This window comes from Oxyura jamaicensis, chromosome 4 (genome assembly GCF_011077185.1).
Source record: "Oxyura jamaicensis isolate SHBP4307 breed ruddy duck chromosome 4, BPBGC_Ojam_1.0, whole genome shotgun sequence".
Lineage (NCBI taxonomy): Eukaryota > Metazoa > Chordata > Aves > Anseriformes > Anatidae > Oxyura > Oxyura jamaicensis.
This window is the reverse complement of record NC_048896.1, coordinates 27,800,012-27,821,176: the sequence shown is the minus strand read 5'-3', so window position 1 is coordinate 27,821,176 and position 21,165 is coordinate 27,800,012. Positions and strand designations below refer to the sequence as shown.

The window sequence follows — 21,165 nt, the reverse complement described above, 5'->3', positions numbered from 1 at the left end:
AAAGGAGCTGTATTTTAACAAGGTGGTGCCAAACTGCATGCCTTTCAAATCAGGTCTGGCAGAACAGTAATACAGTTATTTATTTCCACTTAAGAGGATTTTCCAATATATGCTTGATGAGAGGGGTGCCCAGCCATTTGTAAGCATTTTCAGGTTTGTAAATAGACTACCTATCAAAAGGGTTTTTTTTGAAACTGTTGCTTGAGGACATAACATTAAAAGAAGTCAGGAACAAATAAATCCCCGGGGCTCTAAGTAAAGCGAGATGAATTGTTCTGTGAAACTCTGTATTTAGATAAGCTTCTTTCAAATACAAAGGGGGATTTCAGTGCCTATTGGGAAAAAAAAAAAAAACAAACAAAAAAAAAAAAAAAAAAACTACAGTTTTTCTCTTAAGGATATAGAAAAACTTCAGCTTTATTTTTCTAAAAAAAAGCCCAAAATTTTAAAACAAAAATTTTTTTAAATTTTTTTTTTTTTTTTTTTTTGTGTGTGTGTATGATCATTTGCCAGATCTCTTGATTCTTTTTGGAGTGAGTGAAAAAAAATATCACTCAGATCCAAAAGTTGCAGTAGTCTTAACGTAACACATGGAAATCAAGCATGTTATATTGAAAGGAAAGTTTGAATGCTAGTGCTTATCAACAACAGGGTTTGACAGATGGGTAACAATGCCACATGCTACATTTCTCAGTTGTGATGATGAACATACCTTTGGTACATGAATAAGATCGGGTTTTGGTACAGAAGCAACTCTGAAAGAGAATAACACACATAACTGTAAAAACAAATGCTTTAATATTTAAATATTTCCCTTTTCCAACTCACTACGTCCACCCACAGATATATAAATTATATCATGTGTTTCCTCTAAGGGAAACAAGAAGTATTCAAGTTGAACCTACTCCATCGTAGTTAATCTAGGGCAAAAGCAAAAACAAACTAGATGAATTTATCCAGATACAACATCAGGAACTCTAGCATTTGTCACCGAGTACTAATTCATTTAGAAATTCATAATACTATATCACCAGTCAGGAGACAGAGTCAAAATTTGCTTATTGCTTTCCTTCCTTTCACATGAAAATACAACACATAACTCAAAAGTTCTGGTCAGATAAATCGCATTTTAAAGCGTATAACCTTTATCCAGGCTTAAAACTGAAAGCTTCCTTTTAGAACAATAAATATTCTTCTGAACAACTTAGCAAATTAAATAATACAGGAACTTTTGGTACATTCTCTGGTCTTCAAAGGTAAACTTAATATCACTTGAACTCCACAGTAGATAGCAAAAAAAATTTCTTCCAAACAATGAGTACATTGAAACCACCGCTGGGTGGTGGGAAGTAAAGGAAGTATCATAATGGAAAGGGTGAAGAAGATAAAGAATTAACAGATTTCATTATACCTAAACTGAACTCGCGATATGTGATAGGTAAAAGTATCTCACTTGATTTGTCTTTTCAGATTTGCACACGTGTATGTGCAAAAACACACACACTGATTTTTTTTTTTTAAAAAGCCATCGAACAACAGAAAGTCCAACCCACTGACATTTTGTCTGACAACACTGCTGCTGCTAAGATTTAGTCTTTTCTTGCTGTTTTGGTAGAAAAGTGCCTTCCTGACACATTTTAAAACATTTCTGGCCATATTTGGTAGCTGCTCAGGAAAGCTGGCACCTTTAATGGTCCAAGCAACATTAATCATATCCTGCCTGAAATCGAGCAAACCTGATTTCCTAAGAATCTTCTAAAAAGGGGTTTGCTGAACTGAAGCTGAGTTATCATATCTGAAAGGAAGTTTGTCAGTGAGGCAAAAAAGTTTATTTGGAGAACAGGGAACAGAAGCTACATTCTAATTAAACACATCTCTACTGTATAAACCAGCCTTACTACTCTAGCAGTGAAAACAGACAGCTAGATTTGAAGTAGGCATGCTGTCCCATGTAAGTGACGTCTTCTCAACTTTTAAAAAATATCTTTTTTATTTTTTTAATAGCTGTTTAAAATGTTTACTTCATTTACTTATTCCCTTAAAGCCATTTGGCCCACGAGGCCCATCTGACACCAACAACAGCCTTCCTGTTGTTCAGGTCCAATAACTAGCTTATAAAAAAGGGAGATAAATATAAACCCACATGCTACATTATCCAAAAAAAAAGAAAAAAAAAAAGGGAAAGAAAGCGGGGAATAACAAGAAAAAAAAACATAAACCAATAACTACAGTTCACAAGAATATCATTTTCTGCACTTTGCCGTCACCATTTGTGCATCACCGATGACACGCATCATGTCCACGTCAACAGTAATTCTCAGATGGAGTGTTTCCCTGCTCTGAGGAAGAGGGCTGTTCTCCGGTTTCCCACAGAGTTTGCAGCCGATGAGAATACTGACCTCTGGCCCTCCAAAGCACCGGGGTGCATCGTTAATCATTCCTAATTGTGCAGTTGTCAGTTTGCAGCGACAAAAGCAACAAGAGGAAAAAAAAAAATGCCAACACATACGGAAACTCTTCTTTCTTTTTTAAAGACTAGAGTAGAAGGGAAAGTGCATCTTCTTCTACATTTTAGGTATGCATTTTATAATAAAGCGACTTGCAATGTTTTGTATAGTTATGAAGCTGATCTAACAGTTAGCAGTAGAAGGATATTCACTATCCAAATCAACTCCCTAATTTCATGGCTGAGGAAAAAAAAAAAAAAGTTTGCCAATGCTGGACCCTGAAGTTTCAGTCTACAAGAGAAATGCACTTAATTAGTTTTACAAAATAATTAAAGTTTGCAATGTATGAGATTGCTCTGTGCTCACCTATACAGCACTTAAAAATTATTTCAAATGTTATTTCCAGATAATCTGAACAGATTCTTCAAAATTAGGCTTTTAAAATGCCATTAAAAAAAAGGGGGCGGGGGGGGGAAGGAAGGGGGAGTTGATAACTACAATGTTTCCAATGTTCTTTTAACATTGGAGCCAGACAGCATAACATTGCTTTATTTCCCCCAAACATACTTGAAACAAGGACATAAATTTGTGTGTCCCAGACATACTTCAAACAGTTTAGCTTGGCCTTGTTGACTTCAGACCATAATCAGACTAAAAACTGTGATTTATCCAGCATTGCATAAAGAAAATGCTCACCCAGCAAACTGAGCCACCAGGATCTGAATGTGAAAAATGCACGGTGGTTAGACATGACAGTACAAGAGGAAAAGCACAGTTCAAGTTGAAGACCAAAACATGCCCGTGTCCAACACATACATTTAAGAAAATACTTGCTGCAGTGCTTACATCTTGACTATTGCCCTTGGAATTGGGAAAGATATTACAAAATCTGTAGAGCAAGAAGTAAGTTAACTACAGAATCTTGCATGTTTTTTGTTTTTTTTTTTTTTTAAGCTGTTAGCATGTAGTTTCCCACCTAGCAATTAGATGTGAGGATTTCATGCTACTTTGGTTAAGCGGGGTGATGCAGAGTGATACGTGATGATAGAGGCTTTCAGAAGGAGATGATGTTCTTGTCCTGTTACTACTCATTAGAAAAGTAGGACAGCTTGAAGCAGGGTTATTTTCTGAATGATTTAAAGCTGGCAGTTCAGTATGAGAGTTTGTGCAATATTTTTGGTAGCATACAAACAAAATAAAGACATAAAAGCTCAGTATAAATGCTTACTGTAAACAGCGCTCACAAAAGACCTTGGCTAATGGTTGCTGGAGCGAGTTCCAGGCTTCAATCTCCTTACAAATTATTACAGACAGTGAAAATGCAGGCAACAGTGGTCAGTTACTGACAGCCAGGATACTGAAAATGAAAGTGCACATTGTTTGTGCACACTTTTCCATCACAGATGTTTGTTCTTTCAAAAAAAAAAGAAAAGGATATATTTGGTCTGTGTAAACAGCTCATTTCGACCAGACAAACATAATCAAATTTGTTCTCCAAACATCCCACAAGCTGTTCCTCTCTGATGAATACTTTTGTGACATTTAATGCAATTCAAAACATTCCAACTTCCAGCACAGCCTTATTAGGGAAATGAATTAGTCTGCTCCTGCTATAAGCAGCGTGCCCAGCAAAAACTGTTCATTCTTTAAATTCTCCTTGTATTCATTCCCCCTTCGAAGTATTCCACCCACCAAAAAGACACAAACAATGTAACCGAATCCTTCCATAATCACTAATATCTTGAAACCCCCAGCTAAAGGTGAGTCCAATTTGGTACGTCATCTCTAAAAATCGATCACCAACAAAAACACTGTAATCTCACTGATTAGTGTTAGTGAATTAAATTCAAGGCAGAGCAGGATTCTTCAGAGGCCCAAGCCCCTGGCCAATAAATCCACAAAGCTTTATCAAACCTAAATCCCAGAAGAAGAGTTTCAGATTTGTCTCTCCTGCACTCCATTAAGGTTCCACCATCACCAGTCTCCTTAGTAAAGGCACTACATGGTAAATCACCGGGCAGTATCTGCACTCATCAGCCCCTCTATAAACAAGGGGAACGCAGAATACCTGCAATAACATAGGTATTGTGTTTTTGTAGCTCTCTAACTTAAAGAATTGCTCAAACTCTAGTCTGAGATACAAGAGGAGAAGCTGCAAAACCTTCATTCATAAAATGAAGTCAAGGCTGGAAGACTTTCTACAAAATTGTATTTGTTGGTCTGAAGTGAAACTTTCTAATAGGAGGAAAGAAGAAAGGAAGGATTTTTTATTTTTTTCCTCCCATTTTGACAACTAACTCCTTCTTCAGGGTATAGTTTCTGGCAGCAGACACTACATCCCTGAAAAGCCAACGGTCAGATTTTCTTGCTGAAAAACTCATCTTTTACCACTGTTTTTTTTACCACTGTAGCCTGCAGTTATGTTTTTTGGTTGTTGTTGTTGTTTTTGGTTTTGAATCATTTTATTTCTAGACAACAACCAGCTGACGGTGCAGAAAGCTAAATGCATTTGCTTTTCGTAAGACAGCCAACCTTCAAGAAAACAAGAAAATGACAAGCAGAAAATGTTTAACATTATATATAATAAGCTATTACTTTTAATAGAAGCTATCTGAACAAAAACAAATGCAGATGAAAATTAAAGCACAGAAAAAAGAACAATCCAAATATTTTTTTTCCCTAGTCCAAAGCCCTTTCCCCATTGCAGACATAATTCAGTTCTTACTAATTCTGTATCACAAGAATGGAAGAGAAGAAACATTCTTAAGCTTGCTTCTTGTTGCAGCTTATACATTATCGGAAACGTTGGCCTTACGTTAAAAACGAGTCATCTGCCAGGCAGTATACCTTGCAACTACACTCCCCACAGCTTTGTAGAAATGCACCCGCTGCCCTGGGAGACATGAATCGGACATTGGTGCTTCAGAGATCTTGCTATGACAAGGGCCTGCAGCCCAGAAACTGCAGCCCCATGTACATCCCCACACCAAGAAAAGAAGAGGTAGCCAAATTATCATTAAGCACTGACAACTGAGAACTGGAAAGTGTTGCAGTCATTGCAAAAAGGAATTTAAAAAAACAACAACAACAACAACAACAAACCAGTGCGACGTTTTTCAAATCTGTACTTTGGTCATGGTGCTTGGTAGCATACCGACAGGCTGCTATGATGGCTGTCAATCACATTTTCTCTCCTAAGCCATTATCGGTTCTGCTTTGGTACATTAGTCTTCATTTTGTTGAACATGTCAAATAATGACCAATGTGGAAGGAGGAAGACTGAATGCTCATTTGCTTTTTAAAAAGATAACGGTATTTCAGATGCCAGGTACATCAAGGAGCCTTAGTGCTAACATCTTATTCTGCAAGCTAATTTGTATATTAAAAATGTGTATTTCTCCTCTTGCCCTACAAAAAACAGCCTGCAAAGCTCTGTCAATTCAAATATTAAAATACAAACACCAGTGTGAGACACAACTGTCTCAGCTTTAAGAAACAAAACACTGAAGAGAGTTTATGTTGATGCTCAGTTTAAATCTGAAATGGCAGAAAAGGAGCTCTTTAGTTAGGTGGGCGATTTTTAAACAGCTTGTATCTTTAAACCCAATTTTGAATTAGTTGTCATTTAGACTTTCAGGTTTCACGCTTTTTAAATACACGCTGAGGTGTATTTAATGGAGTACGTTGAGTATACTGGTATTTATTTCTTCATAGAATAGTATGTCAAGATAAGATTTGCCATCTCTGAAACAGTACTTTGTTACGTTTAACCTAGGCCTATTAGTTTATGAATCATCCAACACATACTCAGTTTTCATTAAGTTTAAGGCCGAAAATTAATATATTGTAAGCATCAGCATTTTGCATTTGGTAAATGCTATATATGTTCACATCCCCAGGCCAGGCACTCCTCAGCACTTTGGATTAAGATGAAGCATAAAGCCAGGTAAAAGAAAGAAAAATTACGTCCTTGCTTTGCTGCTCATTTGATAGTCAGCCAAATCAAACGTAGGTCCCTAACGAATTTAAATAAGGTTGGGGATTTCATTATTATGTGCTAAAACAAGCAGTTCTGACATTTTAGGAGAGGAAGAAACTGCCCTCTGCTTTGGTATTCCTGCCCACAAAGGATTAGTTGTTTTCAGGACCTCCCAAAGGCAACCACCGCTCATAGTCTCATTCCTGTGGTCTGTGGCAACCCTACTGAACGCATTTGTAAAGAGAGTTTAAGTGCCGTCAGATAATATTTTATTCTATTAAGGCAAAGCCAAAAACAAACTAAAAGTTAAGGGAAAAAAAATACCGTGGAGTATATCTCACTTACCTTCTGACTGACAAAGGTTTTCAAAACCATGCTTTTCACTCTTGTAACAGCAGGTTTAGAAACCTGCAGGTATCATGCATACGACCAGGACTGGACCAGGAGAGGTATGTCTGTCTGTACCTGCCCATGACTCCCTGGCCAGAGTTGAGACAGGAAAACCATCCCCTGTATCAAGCATGGTATTTGTGTTACAATCTTTCCAGCAGATCTGCACACAACTCAGCGTGTCCAAGTCCTGTCATCTAGTTCAGGAGGCAAGGATCCTACCTTGTCGCTGCTTTGCTAGTCACAAGTGATGCGAAAAATAACATCTCATCTGGAAGATTTACCCATGCATTTCCTTCGTTGGTGGTGGTCACTTCTATCAGTTCTAACTTGTTATAACTGATTTTTATTATTTCTTTGTTTAGCATTCCTAAAGCTGTTTTGCCAAGTCACAGTATCTATATAATAGTTAAGTGCAAATATCAAGACAGAACAAAAAGCCTTCAGCAACTATTCCCCAGCTTTCAATAGTGGAATTTATACATTTAATTTTCTTAAGAAGCATTTATTAGACACTAACTCTAACACAGCAAGCTACCTTTTAAAAATAAACAGCTTAATGAAGCATAGGTCTAAACGACTCACTGACCTAGTCATTCCTCTAAAACCTTCAAAAGGAAAAAAAAAAAGTTCAACTTCATGCTGACTTCAGTCTGGCATCAAATCTAGGTTATAATTTAGGATATTCTACACTACAAACTAAATGATTTTTTCCAGTGCCTACCACACTACGGTGACTAATGTTTAAATTACCTCCTTTGTCCAAAACACATTCTAAATGAGCTTGAAAGTGCAGTCGCGTGTATTTTAACTGGAAATTCATGACAAAAAAAAAAAAGTTTTTCAATCCCAACATATCCTTATTAGGGATTTTTTTTTTTCTTAGTAAGTGCATGATTGGGAATGAGCATTTATATCAAATTTTCTCTCTCAGATGAAGAAACTGGAATGTTACCGAGCCATTAGACTTATGCTTCACATCTTATGTGTTTCTCCTCTACCAAGCAGCTCACCCATTCACAAGTTGAGTACGCTGAGGCTGCACTGAGAAGCGTATCATCACTTCTGCCCCTCTGCACCCCACAGCTGGGGTGACAGGAGGTGCTGACTGTAGAGACAGCAAAGCTGAAGCACTGTAAATCACATTGCAGAATTGTTGCAGGATCAGTTTAATGAATATGCACTTCCAAGAAGTTCACTTCTCCACGTTGCATCCACCTTTTGTCCTTGCTTTTGTTGGCCTTTATCACTTCCATGTATTGTTCATACGTTTATATATTTAAAGTCATTGGTTTAACAGTATGTTTTGTAGATCTAATATGTTGAGAAAAGTTATTTACCTCTTGACGTGATTAATACAGCTTTAGATGTTTAAAAACTTGAATTTAGATGTTTAAAAGCTTCTGTTTGAAAGAAGCCGCATAAGAAAACCTCCAACTATTGTATCTCGACGGCCTCAGCTTAGCGTTGGCCAACAGGTCTAACCACACCTCTACAGGAAAGTGAAGTCAAAGAGCAAATGCCAGAGTAAGATCTGCAGCTGGAAATCGTTTTGTCTACTGCAAGAGCTAAGCAGGAATGAGTGAAAAGCAGCAGTCATCTCAAACAGCTAATTCCTGTCGTTAACGAACCAAGGGACCAACTGTAATGGAAACGCTCATGCTGACTAAGTAAAGGTGTACAAAGCACACTGCTCTCATTCTTTTGTTATTTGCAGCAACTGTGAAAGAAGGGAAGAAATGAACAATCCCATCTGACTCAGGCTGATGCAGCTAAGTAAAGAGGTCTCCCTTCCCACAGCCTAGCTTTAGGAAAGGAGCTTTTACCCTTCTCTGCTCCTTCAGGGATACCATTCTCAGCATGTGCGCAGCGTATGAGGCAATTAACTGCTTTTTGCGAGCAACTGATCACTGAAGCTAAGCTGATGCAAAACTCTTGACAGTAACAAAACCCGCTGACATTTTTCACAATGCTGCAACCACTACTTCTGCTCTAAAGCGAGACAAAAAATAAGCAACTACTCACAGGCACAGTAAGTATTTTTATTACCTCATGGGGTTTTGTGGTTCAGTGCCACAGACATGACTTTCTAATGACAATACGCTGGAACTTTTCAAAGGCAACAATTTTTTCAAAAACTTGTCAACAACAAAACAAAACAAACAACCCCCAAAACAACGTTCTACAGAATTTGGCTGCACTAGAGAAAACATTTGCATTTAAAAAGAGGTTTTTTTTTTTTTTTTTTCCTTGCAGGTGAATAACAGACTTAAAACAACTGAACTTAAAGTAGATATGGAGAAAGAAACCTTCCTAGTTTATGTCATGCAGTTATCATCACTGCAATCACTAGCCTCTCCATGGCTAATTATTTTTCTTTCCCTGAGAAGATAAGCACCTTACCAACCCTTCTTCCCTGTTAATAGGTTATGGCCTGACTGCAGGTACCACTTACCTTTCTGTTAGATGCTGGGAGTGATGCCTATCTAGTAAAACTTTCAGCAGTTGCTCACAACTTGCATTTAGCTCTATTTCAGACCACTAGAAAAACACGTATGCCTGAAAACCTGGCAGTTTTTCCCAGCTTTACCACAAATCCTATCTTTCTTACTCCGTTACGCTTTCATGATACCACTATCTTTCAAGAACACATTTAGTTCCAAACACTCAGTCTTTAATACATTCTCATTATGCTGTCTACCAGAGTGAGGTAGAAAGAGCCCTGCTGATGAGTCAGGACACTACAATTTTGATTCTCAACAGCTGAGAGATGATCTTGCATGGCACAGGACTGGTTTTATTTAAATGGTGTCTCATTTTTTCCTGTGGGCAGATGCTTAGGAACAGTTTACCTAACAACATTGGTCACTTGACATATTTACCTTTTTTTTCCCCCTCTTATCTTTACATAGCACAATCACATATTTCCAAATGTTACCATCTGGAATTGAGAAACCAAACATTTACCTGCTAATGTAAATTATTAGTGTTATTTAGCTATCTCTTTTAGCTAACTTCAACTATTTTCAGCATATGATGGGCACGGACCATTTTTAAACCCTGTAAGCTTCTTTTAATCCATTTAGAGACAACTGTCCCTTGACAGATCACCACATACATACCCTTTTATAATTAAAGAATGCCTACAAGTTAGCATCATAAACCTCGCATGTTGAAGAGATGTGCTTTTCAGAGGAAACTAACAGGTGCTGGGCATACACTGCAATTGAAAAACAAAGGTGTAAATAGAAACAAGTAACATTATTTGTGGCACCCATACAATGAGGTAAGTGTTTACCAAAGGAAAAATGATACAGATCACAGAGCAGACCAGGGTAGGTTAGATCTGGGTATCTTTGGGTCAGGTGAGCTGCCTGTAAAACATCAGACTTTGAGCAGCAAGGAACCCCATCATAGAGGGAACACAATGAAAATGATCTTTCTCCCACTCTTGATATTGAAATAACAGGAAAAAGATGAAGTTGATTTTCAAAAGAAGAATTAAAATAAAGGCCATTAAGTATACCATACAAGCCAGAAAATATATCAAGTGCAAAATCCCAAATTTTCTGAGAAAAGGGAATAAAATTTCCCTCTCAAATATATTCAGATACTCTTCAAATTCACCGGTGAGAAGAACTGCATTCTAAGAAATGTTTCCACTTTCCAAAATGTAAGCTTTTCCATTTCTCTAGCTTTGGCCAGGAGCACAGGAAGCACCACTGTTCACGCATGACTGCCAAATGATTGCCAAATCCCAAGGCTACTTCAGGTTCTGGGAAGGAAACCAACAGTGCTTTGAAACTTTTTGATCAGAAAACTTTTGGACCCGGGTCAAACAGCCATTATTCAAGCTTGCTGTCTTTCTGGCAGTCTCATTAAGCTATTGGATTCAATGGCCATTTGACTAATGCCAGTACTGGAGAATCAAAAGTAGCAGCAAGAAGGTTTTGCCTAACGTTTGCAGAAAATCATCTCCTTGACTTTCTCATGTCTTCCAATTAACACTTTTCTTCATGGAATTAATACAGGAGAGGGAAAACATCGCTCAGTGTCCCAAAGCACTACAAGCAGTACAGTCACGCTAGCATCAAGATGTTTTAATCATGCTGTTTGGAAATTGGTCACGCAAGCAAAATGAGACCTGTACCACTGCTTTCCTTAGGAAGTTAGTGCACACAGAGCACATAAGACTTCTAAAATGAAACTTCTCAGGCAGAAGTACTGGCTTCCCCTGATACTTCCTGGTTTTGGACCTCGACATCTTTGTTCTTGGCCTTCTTTTTGTGACGTGACTTCTTGCAGTTGAACCAGAGGCCACAAAAGGCTTTCTCCAATGAAAACTCCAGTGGAAAACGCAGCAGAGACAGTATGACTGGCTTCCACCACGGTGGAAGAATTTCTTCAGTTTCACATTCTGGTCCTCAGAAACTCACTGGCATGAAATATGCCTCAGAAACAGGCCAAAGAGCAACATTACCTGTTCCCACCAAATTTTTTTATAGCTCCACAACGGCATGCTAGAAGAGGCATGAGCATGCCAGCATTTTTGTTCCTGTTGTTAGTGGTTTGTTATGGCTTAATGATTAAGTCACTGCATTTTCCTTATCTGTACCCATCCTACATTTAATGTGTTTAAACTAAAAGTAGTAAGTACCAAGCAAATACCTCTGACTACATAAACAAATGTGGAACTAAACAGTTAGTGTAATGCTATAGGAAAGTAAGCACAAAGAAATGTGATCAATTTATGCAGGCAGTTAACACGTGTAAAAGGTGGCTCCTCAACCTCAGGTAGTCACTGGGGCGGGAGGTCTATGAGCATGTTATAGCCTTATTCTATGTAAAAACCAGTGCAGTAGCTGGATTAAGTTGCTGGTATGTACAACTTAAAGGCTCTTGCTTTTTCAGTGAATTGAAAATGATAACTCTTCTGCACTGCCCACAGAGGCCAGGCTTGCTCTAACCGTATAACCATCACCAGCATAAAAACAGAGGAACAATTCTTCCAAAAAAAAGAACAAACCGATTCTTCCGTATCTACACCCATCATTACCTCTTTTAATATAAGCCTTGCAGAGCCTAGATTACCGATTCCGCAGAAAAGGGCACGCGTGGACACAGACAGCTTATCTTGCCACATCTGAGTGCCTTGCCCTTCAGTATTCTCACCTGCTCCCTGTAAACTGGCTCAACATTTGCCCAGGCACTTTTGGCCCATTAGAGGAAGGAGCAACCAGGCAGAGTCTACAAACAACATTAATCCAGCCGAAATTATGCACCGTGTGTTTTGCAGATACGGTTAAAGCCTGGGAGCTGCCAGACACCAAAGCAAAGATACCGTTCATTTGCTGTACGAGACGGGGTTTGGATTGTTTTCCCAATCTCTGCTAGTCTGCGTATACCCAACACTCCCTTGATAACACATAATCAAGGACTGATTTCCTCAAACAATTGCATCCCTAATGATTCTCTCTATTGTTAAGAAAAGCATATCGATATACCCACGAGTGATCTTTGGACCAGACAAGTCCATGTATTCTTGGGCGTGGAGGAGTTTTAACAGCTGCATTGTTCTAATGCAGCTGCTCACAATTACTGGCATGCGCTGCGAGGCCAGTCTGATTACAGCTTGTTTCATCTATATATAAATGCATTATTTTGCTCCTCACAAGTTTGGCATTCAGATGGTAACTGCAAGGCTTCAAAACTGAAGCCTATCTGTGATGTCCCAGCTGGCTATTTTAAAGTGTGCCAACAGAATTAAAATGTCACTAAAGATCATGCCACTCTCTGAGGTATCTGTGTTATTTTAAGACTTGGAGATAAACTGTGGCCAACACCACATTGTTTCCCTACGTCTTTCACTCAATAGCTATGGACATAGCTTAAAATAAATGAGTGAGGTCAATGACACTACAATTTGCATGCTAATTAATGAGCCTCTGAGATTCCAGAAATGTATTGGATGGGTTGTACAGGTCTAAGCAAGAATGGAAAGAAAAGCTTAACCTGAGATTGTGAATGGCAATTTGCCCTGGAGACCGGTTAAACAGAAAATCCTATACCCATTTTCAACAGCGTTAGAAAGAAAATCTGCTGAAAGTAGGACTAAGGAAATGTTTAAATTCTTTACCTAAAGTATGGGAGCTCAGGAAGTATTGGACCACTGACTGCAGAAAAATCTTCCTTACAAGCAGTTGCATGCTAATTTGATAACAAATGGATCAAATGTAGTATGAGAATTCTCTTTTACTAGAAGATGGAGTTCTGGTGAGCCATGGTGTGGAGTGCTACTCCTTAGTCAAATCCTGAAAGCATTTTTCAGAGGAAAAAAGTCCCAGACCTCAGCTGCTCCCTACAACGCTTTCTAGGCATGCATTTGACTTGGAGCTAGGACATGAATAACGTGAAACATTGGTCTCTGTACAGTAAATTACACTTCTTGGGCGATCTCTTTTGACAAATATGAAAAGTTCAACTGTCCAAATATATTTTCTTAATGCATTTATGTTAAGCAGATCAGGAACCAGTATTGTTTTTCTTGGTCAACTGCTATCTCCAAGAGGAAACGTCCACAAACACGGAGAAAATACTTTAACATTAATCTGAGCAAGGCTTAAGATTTCTGCAATCTCATGCAAAAATGGGAAAGCAACTCTTCACAGACTTGTGTAGTTAAACAAAGTTTGGAATGGATAGCAAGGTATGGAAGCCAGAAGAGAAATGCTTTCTTCTGGTCACCAAAAAAAGGTCCAAACATGATATCCCATGGTCTTCCTCACTCCAGCTGTATCCAGTTGTGGTAGCCACATGTACAATACCTGACTTTTGTGACAGCTCTCACCGGGGTTGGTCCTTGCCTACCCATGACCTTTCTACAAGGCTTGGCCAGCCCCAGAGATGCAGAGTTGGAAATGACTGCAACCACTTCAGCTCCCCAGTCCCATACTGAAACACTTCCCCATCCACCACCACAGAAATACAAACTTCTTTTGGGCCCTGGAGACATTTTTGTGTCCCCCCCCCCCCTTTTGCATTCCTGTGTGACCATTAGCAAGCCACAGTAACCGATATCAGGGGATAGTATTGGACCACAAATGGCATATACTGCATTTTCATTTCCACGTTTTTCCCTAAATGGGTAGCAGCAAAGTCTGACAGATCCTTCTTAGGAAAAGCAATTAAAAATAACAAAACAAAACAAAACAAACCAAAAACAACAACAACAACAACAACAAACACCACACAACAACAATCGTTGTAGGCAGGCAGGCAGATGCATGAAAAAAGGAAAAAAAAAAAAAGCTGAAAAAGTCAAAAGGTAACAACAATTTGGTGACTCATGATGAGGGAAGTCTATCTTGGTATTTAAAACACACAAAAGCAAACAGCAAGAACTTGGTGCATCACAAGAAGGATTAGATGAATTCTTTGCATTTTTTAAGAATTAAATCATTTGGGTGAATTATACAACGAATAGGGTAGGGAAGAGTAAACATCTAATGTCTGCAGTTACTGCAGCTCACCCCCATACTTCCTTTTGGCCTCACCCACAGCGCGCAGCTATTCATGGTATCTCATCCTAACAAGGAGACATTCTCTTGTGCTAATGTGTTGTGGGAATAAAAAGAAAAAGAAAAAACACACCTCAGCCAAGAAAAATATCCACGATCAAAATTAAAGGCATAGTTTTAAAATAAAAATAGTCCATGAAATTACATCTTCTGCCAAAGACCCACAGAAAACTACAACCTTCTCCGCTTTTTTTTAAAAAAAAAAAGACAGAAAGAAGAGGGGAAACAAAAGGAACAGCTTCACAGTGTCCTTTATTCAGATCTTGAGGAAAGTTGGGTCATGTCTGCTAAATACTGCCTTATGGCAGAAACAGTTCAGGTCCAGCCCCGCAAGGTATTATCTTTCTCCAGGAAGGATGCTAAGTGCCTCAGGCTCCATTATCTCTAACACCAGATGAAATCCTTCTCATTAAACAAATAACTTTCTCCTATCTCAGGAGAAATTCTGAACTTAATAACTATAGTTTATTTCAAAGTGTTTTTGTTATTTCTAGTATGAAAATAAACAAACACCTCTAAAGTAAGAATCCATCCTCCATGCCAAGACAAATCTACCAGATTAGTACCACCTTACAAGTACGTTAAATGTATTATTCCAAAGTTTTTTAAATAATCAACAATAATATTGATTTGAAAGATTAATTTTAGCATTGACATTCTACTTTCCCTCACCTCTGTGTGACTGCGTAAGACAATCTGCAGAGTTTTTTTTGTCTGTTTTGTTGTCATTTGGTTTTTGTTTGTTTCTTTTGGTCTTTGTTGTAATATTGTTGTATTTAAACTACCTGCAACAACTACATTGTCTGTCATTAAAATATTTAGCAAATGCAAGCAAGGAGCATTTGTTTAAAAACACAGCAAAGTGACCTATAGATTTTATTCCTTAGTTTAAAATATTAAGTCTGAAATTTACCTGGATCCTAAAAAAAAAAAAACTCCCAACCAACCAAAAAACCTCTCGGTTTTTCAGAAAGCTGGTTAGGAAATGCAGGGAACACTTTGCATTTATGTGAGACATCTAAATCTCTTCTCTCCAACACTTCCTGCCAAAAACACTTCCTAATATGGTAACCGAGAATTGGTGTTTTTTCTCATTTTCTTTAAACCACTGAGTTGTTTACCTGAGTTGTGCTGAAACCTGATATTGTCCCATCCCCTTTTGTTCCCCATTTTTTGAGGGGAAACTTCAATCTGCCCTTACCCAACTTGCTCAAAATCACACTAGAAGCTCACTGCTCCAAAGTAGCTCCCTGCAGCCACTTCAAAAAGTGTAATTGGTACAAAAATCCTACAGAAGTACTCTTTATAATTATGTTATTCATGTTGCTTCTTTTTAGGCAGCTCCAAGCGATGGTTTAAAAAAAAAATAAAATAAAATGAACAAAACATTTGTCCCAGCATTCACTTCATTATCACCTGAATGTGGTGGTGGTGGTTTATGAGTTAACAAGACTTGGTGGATAACGGCTGACTTGAGCTCCTACCTTCCTTCCAAAACTTGGAAAGGAGGTAACTGGCAGCACTTCTGGCCAAGGGACTCCAGGGTGACTATCAATAGCAGGCACAGTTATGAATTTCACTACTTGAGAAGCCTTGAATGGAAAATATTACACGTTTTTGTTTTTACAAAAACTGTTATATATTATACTTAGCACCGTATGGGTATTTTACTGACTCCATGTGTCAATGAAACTTATAGTCTGCTCATGTGGAGTGGCTTTGTATGTAAAGGAAAAATAATCTGTTAGTAATTGAGAAGCATTAGTTAGCTCTGAAGTCACTGTGCTCACTAAAACTTTGGCTTTCTAAAAATCTATAATGCATTTTAGGAATGTATTACACATTCCTTTTTTTTTTTTTTTTTGCATAGATACTTAGTAGTTTTAGGGGATGCCATACAGTCTGTAGACTAGCTAGCTTGGCTTTGGTTGTTTTCCTACCAAAAGCAAGTGCTAAAAGTCCCCTCTGCTGAAGCTCAAACTTTTTCTATTTCTGTTGAAACGTGCTGCTTAGTAAAGCAGCAGTCATAGCTTGAACGTAGCAAACAGATTAGCAACAAAGCAAGCCCTTCAAAACAACTGCCTCTCAGATAACCCATTTAATTACCCACTGAAAACTTAATTATCCAAAAGCAACATCAAACGTCAGCTTAGAAAGCATCTCACCTGCTGACAGATTCTCTGTGAACTGTGCGTGTCTGTTTCAAGACAATGGCTTCCAGACTCTTAAATTTCACTAGTTTTTGTTTTGGAAGATTTCTGCTCAGCCACCACATAAAGCTAACTTCTCAAATCGTCATTTAAAAAAATAAATAAATACATCTTTTCAGTGGTATTTTAATATCATGTTAATAAGAATTAGGAAAGTTAGGACATCAAAGCTTGCCAAAACTGCGGGAGAAAAATTCTCAGCTGACATTAGAAGCTTAGAAGTTGCAAGGCATTAAGGGGAATACTGAAGACCCAAAAATATGAAAGCATATAAATCTGTTGTGAATTTAAATGTGACAGAGATTGAAATCATTTGCAAATTGCATTTAATGACAGATTATACTCATCTTACGCAAGAATGCTGTAAAAAAACCAAGACCAAAACTTTCTCCAACAATTCACAAAGTACGCACCAAAAACTTTGTTCACATCAAGCTCAATTAAACTAAGCTGAGCAAATAAACAAGAATATGAATCATTTACTTAGTTTATAAGAGAAGTAGATATCATTAAGTCAAAACAAACAAACAAAAAAGTTCAGTTCTGGTTCGCAGGGACACAACTCCACCAGAGCCAGGCAAGTTCTGTTTTGAGCGTCTAAGGCTAGTGAGTAAATTAGTCTTTTCAGCGGGACAATTACTACCTGAAGCGTTCCTGAAATATCTGGAAGTTTTTTTGTTTGTTTGTTTGTTTTCCTCCATGTCATCCCTCTACATTTTTGCTACCATTTTTGTTTTTAACTTTCCATGGATCAGAAGCAATGGCAAGTCTTTGCCATCTTATCTTTTTGCAGAGGCAGCATCAGATGCTTCCCTTAGACTGATTAGTTGCCTTGGGCCTGGGGAGGATGAATATCTGACAATTCCAGCAGCGGCCAGCAGTCTCAGGTCATGTGCAAGACAGAGGAGGGTTGTAGAACAAACACCAAGCAAATACAGCAGGTTAAAAGGGCAGTTCAAAACCTTCATAAAGATGTGCTAGCATCTTCTCAAGCCACCTTATTCATCACAATAAGGAAGGGAAATTTTTTGCTCCAAGCACTTTTTGGGCAGAGGCTCAAACACTGAAGAGCTCAACCAAAAAAGAGCAAGAGGTCAGGAGGAAAGCATGTCCTGTGAGGCTCTGCCCCAGCTAGGTACCAAAGCCCTGTCAAAACCAGAAGTTGCTGCATCTCCATGAAGGAAATAATGTGCCCGTGAGCTACTGCAAAGACAACATGCTTTTTTTTCTTTTTTTTTCTGGGGGGAATAAGCATTCAGCAGCGACTGAAGGGTGAGGGTTAGAACCCTCAGCACTTCCTAGCACAGGTCTTGAATGACAAAGTTGACAAAGACTCAGAGCAGCTGGAGACCTTATCAAAAGCAGAAAAGGTGGACAGAAATGGATAAAGAAGATTTACATTTTCTTCCTGGAGAACTCACCATGTGTTAAGTGAAAGCAGAGATACAGTGTGCTCAAAGCTCGAGGAAAAAAACAATTAAAGGAAAAAAAAAAATCAATGTGAGAACATACTTTCCGTTTGCACTCAGCACAATCACCTTGATGCTGTCAGCCTGCCTGGGATGAGAGTTACGTTGGCAGATATGAGAACCAACACCCATAAGACCCCAGTTTAATTGTTAGTTACAAATGTTTATGATAATCAAACCCACATCTCTTGTGTAAGCACGCAGGTTTTCACCATGCAGAGGTTACAAAGCCATCCGTCTCGGTGGGGTTTACTTCTCAACCCCCCTTCTCAGCTGAATCATCAGATACCAGCCAGAACGGGTCTGGATACCAGACTAACAGGTTCACTGATCCAGCACACTCCTCTTCCAGACAAAGCCCTCCCTGCCATTTTTCAATTCTGTGATTGTTCAGGCTTACCGTTCAGACCAGAACACGTCCACTGAAATCCATCCTATTCAGTGTCAGGACGAAACATGTCCTATTGGAAAATATGAGGCAGTGGTGGGACGTAAAGCCAACATGTGCATAGCTCTGTTATTCAAGCTATAAGCAAAGCTCAATTTTACTTCTAACACTGAAGTAACAGCAGCATTAAGAGATGCAAATCAAATGTCTATGTTACAGGTCAATGAAATGGCAGACTGTTCTGCACCAGAGCTTCCAAGAGCAGTTTTCTTTGCATCTTATTTTCTCATAGGAAACATCTCTTTGGGAAGTGAAACCTGTGCGCCCTCTAAAATCCACATATTATTTAGCAGCTCAAAGCTGAATAATGTTATCACTGAAATGCTGGAACAAATGTAGTTATCAGTATTTGCCTAGTAGGATCTTGGCAACAAGAAAACATCTGGAGGGAGAACACAGACACTTTAGTCCACAAGGAATTAAACTGTATGGTGCTGGTCATCATGATAATTTATGTCATACCTTCCACTGAAGTTCTCAGAACCTCAACACTTATCAAGAAAATTCAGATTTTACTCTGCAAACAGTAGATAAAGATTATTTGCAGAAGAAAAAGAGGAACCTCCTAATATTAGGAAATAAAACACTGAAGCCAAACCAAGCCTACAGCAAATCCAGGAGCGCTAATAGAAACCATGCATTTAAAACTATATTTAATCACTAAATCGGCTCTGACAAATAAAAACAACATCTGAAATATGAAGATCACTTACGGAAAATATATTTTGCAAATAATCCATTTTAAATAAAGTTGTAATTAGATGTAAATTTGTAATTAGCTGCCTCACACAGCAGATAATAGTACTAAAGAAACAAAAGTTCTGCTGAATTGTGCTGCAGTGTTTATGGAGCTTTGTTGGCCATCACTGTGAAAACTGTGGAAGTCCATTACAAAATTAGGGAATAAAAGCCAGAATTGTGTTAACGGTCTCCTGAACAGCAATGCTTCATGACTATCACTTCAAATAAAACAAAATATAACAAAATCATAAGAATATCACTTTTCTGATGGCTTGCTGTAACTCATTAAAGAAAAAAAGCATCATATTCAGGATTATTTATACATGGGAGGAAAAGTTACCATCCTGAAACACAGCTGGGAACCTTTTCTAGAGATTAACTAAAAAGTAGGACCAAACTATGAAGCTACATTAAGAGCAAATGCCATCACATATTAACAGTCAAAACCGGAAGATTGGAAGAATTCAATGTTTTAGGTTCTGCATTTTTCTGAAAAATATATCCAGCTCCTCACTTCCACCTGAAGCCCCCCAGGGATGTGTGTTCCTTTCACTGCTCCACGCTGTGCAAGGAGAGGTGAGAACAAAAACTAAAAATCACCCAGATCAAACGTTTATGGCCACCGCAAGTCTTGAAAATGCCATCGCAGCCTCAAGCACCTGGGAAACGATGACTAGGGAAAGGCTAAACTGTTATTGCACTGTCAGCTGAGGGCATATGCTTCACCCTTATGCAGGAAGTTGCCACATCTACCCATTAAATAGAAGCTTTATAGCACATCGCACAGTTACCAACAGTCAGCAAAGCTAACTCTTGTAGTAAGAGATTTATTAGAGATCCAAAATGAAGATTAGCTTCGTTTTATTCCTGTTTTCCCATACGTATTTCATGCTTGGAAACTCATTCAATCCACCAATGAGAAGAGTCCATGCTATTAAAGACTGCTTGGAAAGTGAGGTTGACCAACTTAACAGGCAAGCAAAACTGTATTGAGGAGTTTGCAGTCTGGAGATTACCATTAGGCAATGGTCAGACTCTTTGCAATGCTAGTTACCACCTTGATCAGCCTACATCTTGTGTATTAAATTTCAGCTTGCAAACATTAGTTTACTGCCTACAGCACCCCTCAAGTCTGCTTCTTCACATTCAGGAAGAATGCATATGCTGGCATCAAGTGAGATGCTCTAACTTCCACGTATTTCCAAGTAATTATACAGCTTCAGGTAAAATATATTTGAATAAAGTATCTTTGCTCCTGTCTTCACAGACAGAAATCAATCATGTCATATCTCAGCTGTAGTACAGCTGATAGTTTTAGTTTAGTTTTAAAATAGAGAGAAAATATAATTTTATATTAATAATTTTTGGCTTGATGTTTAGATGTACAGGAACTTTTTCATGTTTTACTTGTGTAAAACTTGCTTTTAAAACTTGCATGATCCTTTTCACCGTACAATTTTTGTTTTAACAATTGAGTCTTTGTTTTAAAAAGTCTCATATCATTGTACATCAGAGTAATTTAATCCCCAAACATTTAGTGGAACTATTTCAGAAGGCAATTATTATCCTATTCATCTTAAACATAGGAATTAAAGAATACAGTTTATATAATAACAAGCGGTAAACATTTATTCTATTCTCTGACATATTGGAGAGATTATGCATGATTTCCGATCTTACAATAAGGTAGGGTCAGCAAATCACATCACTTAAAAGAAAAATCTTACTTCCCTGTCTGAAAACAACTTATTTTTTAAAACGAAAACAGCAAATTAAATAAAGGACACGTTTTAGCACTAGATTTAACCATATTTGTCAGATTGGTTGTGCTATGCAACAACCTGTACAAAGCAAAGGTATTGACATTTCTCACTAGTTAAAGCACAAAGCAAGAATACTGCTTA

General features: G+C 38.1%; 1 protein-coding gene across 11 annotated transcripts in view; it reads right to left on the bottom strand.

Annotated features, from left to right (window-relative positions):
• The window catches only part of PDLIM5 (PDZ and LIM domain 5), a 129,003-nt gene that overhangs the window by 57,578 nt on the left and 50,260 nt on the right, over positions 1-21,165 (bottom strand). For all 11 annotated transcript variants that reach the window (XM_035324174.1, XM_035324169.1, XM_035324168.1 and 8 more), the window contains exon 4: positions 713-755. In XM_035324174.1, the coding sequence (XP_035180065.1) occupies positions 713-755 (43 nt within the window). The remainder of the gene's footprint in view (positions 1-712; positions 756-21,165) is intronic.